General features: G+C 47.1%; 1 protein-coding gene across 2 annotated transcripts in view; it reads left to right on the forward strand.

Moving 5' to 3' along the window:
* The first annotated feature begins 3,986 nt into the window (after positions 1-3,986).
* Positions 3,987-12,664, forward strand: part of DPP6 (dipeptidyl peptidase like 6) — a 1,022,456-nt gene continuing 1,013,778 nt past the window's right edge. For both annotated transcript variants that reach the window (XM_005551244.4, XM_074036440.1), the window contains exon 1: positions 3,987-4,541. In XM_005551244.4, coding sequence (XP_005551301.3) covers positions 4,491-4,541 — 51 coding nt within the window. In that variant the 5' untranslated portion in view covers positions 3,987-4,490. The remainder of the gene's footprint in view (positions 4,542-12,664) is intronic.

Consider the following 12,664-nt stretch of genomic DNA (forward strand, 5'->3'; position numbering starts at 1 on the left):
TAAACTTCTAGTAATAAGTAACACGAAAAGAACGCTGATAAAGTGACATGAGGAATCTGTTCCTGTGTTGCAAACATTTCCTGATGTCAAAGGTGAAACTGAACATTTTGCCAAAAGTCTCAACCTAAAGCCACTTTAATCAAAGCAGCTGCTAATGCCAACAGTACATAAATCGAGGATGGAGCAACAGGATCGACACCAGCAATGGCCGCATTGTGGTAGGTGTGGACAGAGCCTGCCGGAATTAAACAGATGCCAGGAGTTAACACTAGGCAAAGGTAAATGGGATAGGTGCTGTGAAACATGGCAGATCCTATGGGACTTAGGTGCTGTGAAACACGGCAGATTCTATGGGATTTAGGTGCTGTGAAACACGGCAGATTCTATGGGGCTTAGGTGCTATGAAACGGGGCAGATTCTATGTTCCCAAACCTAGCAGAAACAGTGCGGTGAGAATCATAAAGTAAACATGCTACTCCTGTGATTTGGGTGAAAAAAACAAACAAACCAACAAAAACAGGAAATACAGCTACAAAACCTAGATGGAGAAGAGCCAAAACTGTTGATAGATATAGGACCACTTTTGCATCCCTGTTTGTGAATGCAATAGCACAAGAAAAAGTCATTTTGAGGATGGGATAGGAAATGAGCTTCTGATGGTGATGCTGTCTTCAAATGGTTCCTAGTTGAATTTTCTCAGAAATTTTAATACCCAAGATTAATACAGAAATTGAGAACTATCCAATGTTAAGCACTTTTTCCTTACACTTGCTTTCCTTCTTTTTCTTTCTTTCTTTTTTTTTTTTTTTTTTTTTTTTTTTTTTTTTTTTGAGATAGAGTTTCATTCTTGTTGTCCAGGCTGGAGTACAATAGTACGAACTCAGCTCACCGCAACCTCTGTCTCCTGGGTTCAAGCGATTCTTCTGCCTCAGCCTCCCAAGTAGCTTGGATTACAGGTGTCCACCATCAAGCCCAGCTAATTTTTGTATTTTTAGTAGAGACAGGATTTCACCATGTTGGCCAGGCTGGTCTTGAACTCCTGACATCTGGTGATCCGCCCGCCTCGGCCTCCCAAAGGGCTGGGATTACAGGCGTGAGCCACCACGCCTGGCCCCGTCTTTCTTACAGAGATCTCTTATCCTCATTCTTTTCCTCTCCAGTATTCCATATGGCAGTGGCTCAAGGCAGACAAACTACAAAGAATGAACAGGCATTACTTGAATATTCAGGATTGCTTTGCTGTTTTATTCTGTGCAGTGTTTCCTCCTATGCCTGCTTTTCAGCCTTATCCTTTCTGCAGGGCTCTGGGTCAGAAGCTGGGCAGGAGGAGCAGAACACGGCACCTCTGACAAGTAGCATGACTGAAAGCTGTTGGTTAAGTGTTAGGAGAAAATGTGTCTAACAGGGTTATTTGTTTCTTAACATAAAGGTTTAATCCATATGATTCCACTTCCCATTTCCAGGGATAATTTGAAGGAAACTATAAAAAATAGAAGGTTAAAAAATATGTTTGTCAGCGGGGTGTGGTGGCTCACGGCTGTAATTCCAGCACTTTGGGGAGGCCGAGGTGGGCGGGTCACCTGAGGTCAGGAGTTTGAGACCAGCCTGACCAATATGGTGAAACCCCATCTCTACTAAAAATACAAAAATTAGCCCGGCGTGGTGGCGGGCACCTGTAGTCCCAGCTACTCAGGAGGCTGAGGCAGGAGAATCACTTGAACCCGGGAGGTGGAGGTCTCACCACTGCACTCCAGCCTGGCAACAGAGCGAGACTCCGTCTCAAAACAAATATATATATGTTTGTCTTCTTGATTTTTCCTCTCTCCTCCATCACACGGTGATGGAATGGGAAAAGGCAGGTTGTGGGGAGCAGTTTGGAGTCCCATGCTTGGTGGGCAAGACAGGGAGGAAAATTCTAGATGAACGAATGCTGCTTCAAAGGAAGAAGAAAAAGAACCGTTTTAATCCTGCTTACAATCAGATTTAGATTGCTGATATTTTCTGTCCACACACAACTGGGTTTATCCTGACATTTAACAGTGTAAGTGACCTGTACTCTAAGCATTCCCTTCTAGAGAAAGGTTGTGATTGAGCAGCCTGCTGTTGTCTGAATTTTTGTCTCTCCCTTTTCCAGAATTCATATGTGAAACCTAACCTCAGGGTGATGGTGTTAGGGGGTGAGGACTTTGGGAGGTGATGAGGTGATGAGGGAGGAGCCATCATGCTGATAAAAGGAACCCCAAGAAGGTGCCTTTCCTCACACCATGTGATGCCCAGTGAGAAGGCGCCATCTGTGAACCAGAAATCAGATTCTCACCACACAAAGCGTTTGCTGGCACCTTGGTCTTGGACTTCCAACCTTCCAACTGTGAGAAATAAATTCCTGTTGTTTATAACCCACCCATTTGACTGTATTTTGTGGTCGCAGCTAGAACACAGTAAGACAAATCCCAACAGAGAAGAGTGCTTCTAGAACCTGAAGTGCACCTACCACTTTCTAGCAAAGCCTGATCCACATTACTTTAAAAGTGACTTTTTCAAGCATTCTGCTTTGGTTTACCTATTTCTTCCACTTACCTCTCTCAAGCCCAAATCATTAGTTTACACTTGTAACCAACTGCTCGTGCATATGTGCTAACATGTTTTTGCATATAATATACATACATTAATACATAATGTATCATGCATGCTTGCAGGTGGGCATTGTGGGTAACTTACATGTAATTACTGTTGCAATTACTTAGAATCATCTGCTGCTTTGTGAGCTCGAAAGTGACCTCTTAATTCTTTTTTACAAACAGAGTTTTTTTGTGAATGTAAATAATGGAAAAGCTTTCCAAACCCCTCCCAGACTCTCGTTCCCGCCATGCCCCTCCCCTCGGGCTCTGGCACGCGCTTACACACACACACACACACACACACACACACACACACACAGAGCCTGATGTGTCTATCAGCTCTCAATCTGGTTTTTGAAGTGGTCTGGGTGGGTCTGCATATGTATTTGACCAACCTCTGCGCGCACTCTTGAGAGCGCGCATCCATGTGTGGTCCAGGGAGGAAACCGCGGCTGTGAATGAATGATTGATGGGAACAGCGCCCAGGGGTAGCAAGTGGAGAAGGGAACCCAGGTCGCGGTCACTGGTCAACCCGCCTCTTGGGGTGAAGGTTAGGGAAATGGGTGCTGGTATTTGGCCCTGGCCAATGCTGGGGTTCCAGGGCTAGGGACAGCCCTCAGCGCCAGGCTGGGCTGTAGGAGGTCTTTGGGGTCAGATCCCTGCAGGCAGACAAGAGGGAGCCAAAGAAACAAAGCCGCCGAGGGACGCGGCTGGGGCGGACGCCCGGAGGGAAGTGGAGCCCGGGAAGCCAGGTGTGCGGCGGGGAGAGCGGCCGTGCCACCCGCGCTGGGAGCCGGGCGCTGCCATTGAAGGCAAGGTCCTCTGCGCCCTGGAACTGCCGCGGCGGCGGATGCAGAGGCCAATCCGGAGTGCAACCATGGAGATGCGACGTGTGTCCCATAGTAACCTGTTACAACATTATTTATAAGCTGCCATCCCCAGCCTACCCCCACTTCCCCTCCGCTCCCTCGCCAGACTTGCCGGCGACGTGCACAGCAGCGTCTGGCTCTTCCCGGCCTCTCCCTTCTCTCGCGGGCGCAGCCGATCAATAGTTAACACCCGGCTGCGGGCGGCGGCTCCACCCGCGGCAATCACCGTAGTGCTTGTTTGTGGAAGCAGAGCGTGAGTGCGCCGCGCGCGCACCCAGTCCAGCTCGGAGTGGGCGTCTACCCGAGGAGGGGTGTCTGGGGAGGGGCTGCCCTCGTTACCCAAACAGTTTGGGCTCGCTTAACCTTGATGCAGCTCCTGGTTTCCCAGTCCAGCTCAGTTCAGACAGAACACCCGGCGCGCGCGCGCGCGCACACCGACACACACAGACACACACACACGCCGCCCCTGGCGTCGCCGCCCGCCCGGGTCTCCGCCCTTAGGGACCAGAGCGGCGACCGCTGCACCCCGCATGCCTGCTGGAGGAGCCCCCGGAGCCAGGACCGAGCCGCCGGCGTCCCCGAGTGCGCCCCCAGTGCGTGCCGCCGCGCTGTTGCTCGCAGTGTGCTGGCGCTGAGCTCGGTGGACACGCGCGCAGTCGAAGCTGCCTCTCGCCCTAGCTAGCTGGGCTCTCAGCCTCTTCCTCCCTCCCTGGCTCCTGGCTTTTTGTTTAAAGCAACACCCACCCTCCATCCAGGCTTTTTTTCTTTCTTTCTTTATTGGTAGCGGTCGAAAAGAGTTGATTGCTATTGGGATCCGCTGGGTAAAGAGACGGGTAGGGTGAGCGGGAGGTGAGAAAACTGAAGACCTGGAAGATTTTTTTTTTTCTTCAAAAACCCGTTTCCGTCCAGTCTTCGGCCAGTCCAATCTACTTTAATCCTCACCAGGACAATGGATTAAGTTTCTCTTCCCTGGACCAGAAGTCGGGTTCGGACTTGGGGCAAAATGAAGGAAAAGGCCATGATCAAGACCGCTAAGATGCAGGGGAACGTGATGGTGAGTGCCGCGGGCAGGTTGCGCGCTGGGTCCGGGGGACCCGCCGTGAGGAGCGATGCTGGGGGAGGACTGTCCTTCTGAGTCCCGAACCTCCCCGGAAGGACAGCGACCCCATGCCCGCGCGCGGCGGCGCTTCCGCCACTTCCCACCTGAGCCCACCCAGCGGCGCCGGGATACGGAGGAGCAGGCATTTCTTTGCAAATTGCAACTTTGCGGCTCCGCGGCCCCTCTCCTTCGGGCATGTGGCTTTGTGTTTTGGGCGCGAGATTGAGCGTGCGAGGGGAGGAAGGGGCTGCGGGGAGCCCTCGTTGGCCGCGGGTCGGTCCGAGCCCCAAGCAGACCCCCAGGGCTCTTCTGGGGAAACGCGGGGAGAGGTGGTCACTTCGGCCAGGGAAGGGCCACTGGGCCCTGGCGCCCGCGCCGGCCTCGGGGCTGTGAGTCCCCGGAGCTCGAGACCTGTTGGGTTTGCGGAGTCTTGGGTTCTCTCGGGGCAGGCGCCGGTCGCTCCGCTCCGCTCTGCTCCAGCCGCCGCCGCCAGGCGGGACCCTGCTCCCCGGGTTGGGGACGCTGGCTCCCCCAAAAGCTTGACTGTGCGGGAGGAGGTCGGGGCACTTCGCCCCCCGGGAGGGCCGCGCGCCTGGAAACGCGGCTGGTCCGAGGAAGGCTCAGGGCTGCTGGCCAGGGGGCAGCTCTGCAAGGATAACTTTCTAACCGGAGGACCCGGCGATCCGCCTCCCCAGCGAGCCCACCCGCCTTGCCGCTCCCCGCTGACCCGCGCGGCCTGGGCGCGCCTGCTCTCGGGGTCACGTTAGCCCGGGGCACGGGGCCGAGGGGTCAGGGCGCTGGAGTCTCTGGCGAGGACGAGAGGGTTGCCATCTTGTTCTGTTGAAATTGTTTGTGTGACTGCGCGTGTTTATTTTAACCCATTAGGTCACGGTTTGAGAAGAATCCTGCAAAGGTCCCTTATTTTAAGTTCCTGGCTGGCACTTTTTTTTTTTTTTTTTTGGTGAGGGACAAACAAGGAGATGGGGATTGCCTTGCTACTTTTGAAGGTTCTGCAGATTTGCAGATGCTACTTTTGAGGGTTCCGTAAGAATTGCAGAAATTCTTTCAGGGGCAAGGTCCAGAGTTGTTTACAAAAGTGGGTTGGGTCCAAGTGATGGGGGGTGGGGTGGGAAGGCACCTTTGGGAGAACCCAGGTGGTGGTGCATTTTGAGATCCTGCTTTAACACAGGCAATAAGTGAAAATTTTACATTAATTGAACAAATACCCAGCTGACTTAACCACACCCACGGCAGACACCTGTTGCCTGGCAGAGAGGAGCGCCGTGGGTTCAGAACTTGACTCTAGACGGAGGTGTGAGCCTCTCGGTTCAAGACACCTCCCCGGAAAGTAATCAACACCTCGCCGGAAAGTAATAGCCGCAAAGAGGGGCTTACTCTTCAGGACCCCTCCCCACTCCCCATATGACAAGGCCCCATCTAGGGGCCGGTCTCAGTCCTCGGTTGGTGGGTTCTCTGACTGACCTAATAGCTTGTTTATGAAAATGCATCTGTTTCCCTCATTTTTCCCACTCTTTTTAGCCATTGTGTTGTTCAGCATAATTTCTTGCATAAATAGGATAGAAACGTATACGGAGTAATGCTTTTTAATTAAATGCCCACCCACATCCATCATTCCTAACTTATGTGATGCCATCATGTGCTAGGGAAATCTGTACATTTAGGGCTGAGGCTGAAGTTAAGGATTGAGGTTAATTATACTGATAAGGCAACATTATTGACTCATTACATCAATCTACCGCCAAATAAGTTTCTACTCATAACTTACATAGCATGGCATGAAAGAGCTAAATCTTCATATTACATCTTTATTAGAAACCTTATGTTCTTTGCCCTCCCCCAACCCCTCTCTGCATTTTACTTCAGAAAATAAAGAATGAAATGATTGCTAGTTACATTTCTCACTTCCGTTCTGAATAAGGGTATTCCGTGTGATACTCACTGCATCCCTTTCCCTGTGTCTAATGTTAACAAGTGTAATTGGAGCAAGGTGAACTGAACCTGGAGAATTCTACAGCAACCCATATTTTCAGTTATCTGTTGGCCCAAGAAAACAATGAGATGCACACTTACTCAAACTTTAAATGTTCTTATCAACTCTTAAGCTGATAATTATGGCTCCACAGCTGCTGTGTAACTTATTTGAATTTTCATGTTCCAAGGAAATCCCTGTGGCTTCAGTTGAGTGATCATTTAGGACTTACCCATCCCTAATCTCTCAAGTTGCTTTGGAAGACTCTTGCTAATCACAGCCTCTCTTGGTTTAGATGACTGGCAAATTCTTTGCACTCACAACTTGATTGAAATTCAGGTGATATTTTACATTCAAGATGAGGACTGAATGATTTACTCCTATTACTGACAGCTGAGTTGCCACACATCTGATAGCTACAAAAAGTGGCAGAATGTTTTATACTTTGCAGTAACACTGAATCCACATACACACAGAGACCAGATCTCATTTCAGGGGACTCAAAGATCTCTGAGCTGTCTGGACTCGCATTTGAGGTTTGATATCTTAAAAAGAGAAAGACAGACACTTGGCACTGCCCAAATGGTCATGGAAATGTCAAATCCAGTTCCAGCCATGCCTGTAAATTATTTTATAATCCAGCCCCTGCTCACTGATATCCACACTGTGTGATTGTTCTGGACTTGCAGCCTGTTGTTTCACTAGGAGTCCTATAAGAACGGTGACAATAGCCTCCCGGCTCGTCTTTGACATGCCATGTTGCTTAGTTGAAAGTATGTTCTTATAAAATCTTTAAAAAATGTTTTATTCCTCGCACATTGCTTTAGGAATTTATTTCTGAGTACAGCTAGAGGATTAGGAGAAGGCAGATGCACCGGCATACTATCTGATCTTGTTTTGTTTTAGTAAATGGGTAACAGAAATACCACAGGTGGAATCAGTTTAGAACTTTTTTTTCTTTTTCTTTCTGAGACAGAGTATCACTCTGTCACCCAGGCTGGAGTGCAGTGCAGTAGCGCAATCTCAGCTCACTGGAACCTCCCCCTCCCGGGTTCTAGCAATTCTTCTGCCTCAGCCTCCCGAGTAGCTGGGGACTACAGGTGTGTACTACCATGCCTGGCTTTTTTTCCCCCCCTTTGAGACAAAGTTTCGCTCTGTCGCCCAGGCTAGAGTGCGGTGGGACAATCTCAGCTCACTGCAGCCTCTGCCTCCTGGGTTCAAGTGATTCTCCTGCCTCAGCCTCCCGAGTAGCTGGGATTATAGGTGTGCCACCCCGTCTGGCTAATTTTTGTATTTTTAGTAGAGACTGGGTTTCTCTATGTTGGTCAGGCTGGTCTTGAACTTCTGACCTCAGGTGATCCACCTGCCTTGGCCTCCCAAAGTGCTGGGATTACAGGCTTGAGCCACTGCACCTGGCCTAGTTTTTGTATTTTTAATGGAGATGGGGTTTCATCATGTTGGCCAGTCTGGTCTTGAACCACTGACCTCAGGTGATCCACCTGCCTTGGCCTCCCAAAGTGCTGGGATTACAGATGTGAACCATCATGGCTGGCCAGTTTAGAACTTCTATTTTAATTCTTGAGAAGAGTCTATTTCATAAACTTCTAATATTGTGAGAATTCACAGACTAACCATGCCATATTCAATCTGTAATTTGATATACTAAGAAATATTTTTTACTTGCTCAGAACAAAAATTCTCTTTTAAAAAATAGCTGTTATTGTTTCCATAAAATCTACATTTGAGAGTTCCAAGGGAGGCTGATGTGCACTTTCTTTTCAACCTAATCTTCCTTTATTGCTATTTGGTTGACATCCTACTTGTTTAGCGGAGGTATATACTCTTGCAATAGGTTCTGAGGTTAATGGGAAATGTTATCAGAAGTGTGTTGCTTCGTGCTGAATTCCCCTACTCTGTCCATATGAGCTTTCTTCAGACATTGAGTTGCTTAATGAAGATGGGTAAAGATTAAAGACTAAACATCTTGGGGACTGTCCTGTGACCCTTGGCGTCTCCCCCTTCCTTCGTGTGTGCGTTGGCGGCTCCACCAGTATGTGGTGGGTAAGTGAGGCCTGGGCAGGCCCTTGTTGACTAGAGCAGTATCAGAGGAGGTTCAGACATAGGACACAAAGCATCTGAGGTCTGCAAGCCATGTTGATACTGAGAATCCCACTGTTGATTGCTGTTGGTTTTGAATGAAAGCGGCAGTCTTGAGTTCCCTGTATAGGGAAAGCTGGAGTTTAGGCCTTTGCTCACTGTTTGATAGATCTATGGTATGGTGAGCCTAGGATCTTTTCAGAACTATTATCTTCTCTTTTCTATGTTGGATAAAACATCTGAATGTGAACTTTCCACAGTAAGAGTTCTCTTTCAGGCATTTGAGCATTTTGCTGATTTGGTTAAATAAAGCAGTGATTATGCTCTACTTATAATTAGCACAGGTGAGCAGAAGCTCGTTGAGGTTTTTAGGCAAGTCATGAGGGCTCGTGTGGGACACAAAGCTTCTATTATTATTATTTTTTCTTCTGAGATGGAGTCTTGCTGTGTCTCCCAGGCTGGAATGCAGTGGCACAGTTTCAGCTCACTGCAGCCTCTGCCTCCCAGGTTCAAGCAATTCTCTTACCTCAGCCTCCCAAGTAGCTAGGATTACAGGCATGTGCTATCACACCCAGCTAATTTTTGTATTTTTAATGGAGATGGGGTTTCGCCATGTTGGTTAGGCTGGTCTCAAACTCCTGACCTCAGGTGATCTGCCTGCCTCTGCCCCACAAAGTGCTGTAAGCCACCTTGCCCGGCCAAAGCCTCTATTATTGAAGCCTGTTGGGAACAGCATTTTTAGGAGTGTAGCCTTTAGCAATGCATTATTTTTCCTCTGTCTGAGGGTAATTGACATCAGATTGGTCACTTGGTAACAAAATGCTTGGTGCTGGTTCTAAACAGGAGCATTGTAGCATAGATTTTGCAGGAATTTGCCCTCTCAAAATGGATTCCAAAAATTCTAAGGTCCCAGTTTTCTGAGAGTTGTCACCATGTGTCCCAGTGGTGTGATAGTTAGGTTGGTATTTCTCCACTTGCTAGTTGTTCAGCATCCCCTCATAAAATCATCACCCTTATAACTAGACTTCTCTTGAAATATTGATTAATCCCATCTTTGCAGGAAACAGTGGCTAGGCATGGGTCCATTTCATAATCCTCCTTGCGGGATTTATAGGACTGGGAACACTTTAAACATGTTCATGGCCCATTAAAAAATGCAGATTTCCAGAAAGAAGACCCCAAAGCCAGAGGTGATCAGCACAGGATGTTTTATAAACTTTCTTCAATAAAACTGTAGTAAAGAGGGCTGTCCTATTTTTTCACAGAGCTCTGTTTAGTTCTTTAGTTCATATATCCACTGGGTCTGAGTTTTTGGACATATAAATGTACTAAATTGACTATTTCCTGTTGCATAGCCATCATCTCCTTTTCTGTAACCTGTCCTGGTCAGTAATCACAATACTGCTAACTTGATCATCATTTGGACTTTGAACCCTCTGTGCTATTATCAAGAGGTGTGGTGCATATTGAAATATGAACATCTATTATTCATACATCCCCATGGACAAGGGCTTTGCACAGGAAGCATTCAAGTGGATGAATTTGTTAAATGAATGGATATTTGCTTCTTGCTTAGGACTGCTTAGCATAGGCTGTGCATTTGTGAGAAAGGCTCATGGTTTTAGTTGAACGTTTATTTTAAGAACTCCTTCAAGTTCTAATACATCAGGTAACAGGAGAGAGAATTCCCTGCATAGAGTATTTTCCACTTCCAGCTACAAATGGAGACTTATGCTCAGTTGAGGGTGTAAACAGCTAATGCATCAATCTTCTTTATTTGAGGAGGCATAGAAGTCAAATAAAATATAGAGAGGAATCTCTCAACTTAAAATGTTTTACTTGGGAGCAAGAATTGCAATCTGAGGCATACACAGTCCAGTGGTCTTCAGTATGTCTGAGGAACAAAGAGAAGATTGTGAGTTTTATTAGGAAAGGAAATGTTAGCTATTATTTTGAAAGAAAACTCATTGGCCCGGGAGAAGGTTTTGGAAGCTGGCAAGCTCTGATTGGTGAGTTGACTGTGGTAGGTAAAACTAGTCTTAGAGTCACTGCAGGTTGTTTCAGCAGCTACTAGGTAAAACTGGTCTTAGAGCTACAGCAGTCTGTTTCAGCAGCTGGGCTTGTGGGAAATTTAATTCTTGGAGCAGGTGCTATGTGTCTCCAGTGCTTTCTCCCTGGCCCCTCAACTCAGACGTTGAGTTGCTTAATGAAGATGGAGTAAAGACTAAAGACTAAACGTCTTGGGGACTGCCCTGTGACCCTTGAAATCCAAGGACCACAGGATTTTATTGGGTATGACAAGAATGACCCAATTTGTACAATCAGCTTTTGCAGAGGTAAACACATTTAGTCCAGATCATTTTTTAATTTTCTGTTTATTAAACTAAAATAAATTCAGCAACACAGAAGAATTCCATGACCTCTTTTGGTTATGGGAGCAATGTTATTTGATAGCAAGACCACATTTTAGAACTCAAGAGCATGCCCGAGATCTACTAGGTCCCTTGAACATACTAAGCTAAGAACAGGCAGGCAGAACCGACCAGAATCCCCCCTTTACCATTGTGGCTTCCTGTGATGATGGGAGAAAGGGTTCCATTCAGGAAGTAGAATTGTCAAAAACCCATCTTGGACAGTGGCTCTTGGCATTGGCTGAACAGTAAAATCAGCTGGGATGTTTTGAAAAACCCAGTCATCTGTGGGTGTTGGGGAGTTGGGAATGTTTGGTTAAGGGTAGAGTTTCTCAACGTTGCCCGGAGCCACTGGTTCCTCCTGCCCCCACCTCTTCCCCAGTACCCACCCCCGGACTAGGGACACCCAGGGGATTCTGATTCCATTGTTTCAAGATGCAGTCTGTGCACGAATACATTTAATAGTGCTTCTGTTGTGCAGCCGAGATTCAGAACCAGTGGATCAGAGGCAAATTTTTAAAATAAATATTGCCATCAATGCCTAAGGAAATAATTACAACATTTATAAGGAAGCTTCTTGGAAAATGTACAGTCAAGTCTGGTTCCATGGGTTGTGGAGGCTGCCAAATATGTGGAAAGATGAGCGGAGAACACAGAATAAGAAGAAAGATGAAGTGAAATATGCATGAGAGAGAAAAGTAAATAGTCACCAGGGAAAAGCTAAGGAAACATGCTGTGTTTTTAATTTAAGTTTTCTAACCTCAGTGATAGACTGAATTTGGGGAAAAACAAGAATCTTTAAAGAAATTCAATTGTCCTCCTTTCCTTTTTCTTCATGCCCAGAAAAGATTAATCTTTTTGGCTGCAAGGTACTCTATTATGTGTCTGAGGTTCCCCCCAAAATTTATTACAAACCCAGTGGGGCAAGTAGAAACAAGGAGGGTGATAGAAGAAAGTTGAAGGCTGCCCTCGACCAGCAGGAGAAGTTCTGGGATTTGCAGTGGCCTTCAACTCCCTCTCCCAGTTAAGGGTAGCCTCTTTACTGGCTCCTCAATATTGATCTTAGGACATGCTTTAGAAGTCACCTTCCATGCCAGAACAAATATTTTGTTGGCATCATATTTTCTTCTGCATTCACTTATGTGGCATCTCTCAGCTCACCAGTCTTGTCTCAGCAAGCATGCCACTGTATAAGGGGAAAACAGATAGATGGCATCAATGTATAGTCCAATAACCACAAAATCTAGAGCATTCATGCAGTAGCCTTGATGACCCAGGAAGACTGTATGTGTGTGTATGTGGCACACTGTATACACGCATGTGCATGCGCGCACATACACACACACACACACACACACAATGTTCATACATCTCAGATGTAAAATACTGGCACCATTGTCCAGCATAGCTGAAGATCTGTTGGATAAGAGCTCCTGTGGGTGCAATCACTTTGACTGCTTGGCTTTCGTGGATATTAAAAAAATAACCACACTGTAATAAAACAGGAGTGCCAAGGATGTTCTGGTTTCCAGTGTGGTGCTACTCATCTGTGAAAATAAAAGGGAATTGCTGGCTAGCCA

Source organism: Macaca fascicularis, chromosome 3 (assembly GCF_037993035.2).
Source record: "Macaca fascicularis isolate 582-1 chromosome 3, T2T-MFA8v1.1".
NCBI lineage: Eukaryota > Metazoa > Chordata > Mammalia > Primates > Cercopithecidae > Macaca > Macaca fascicularis.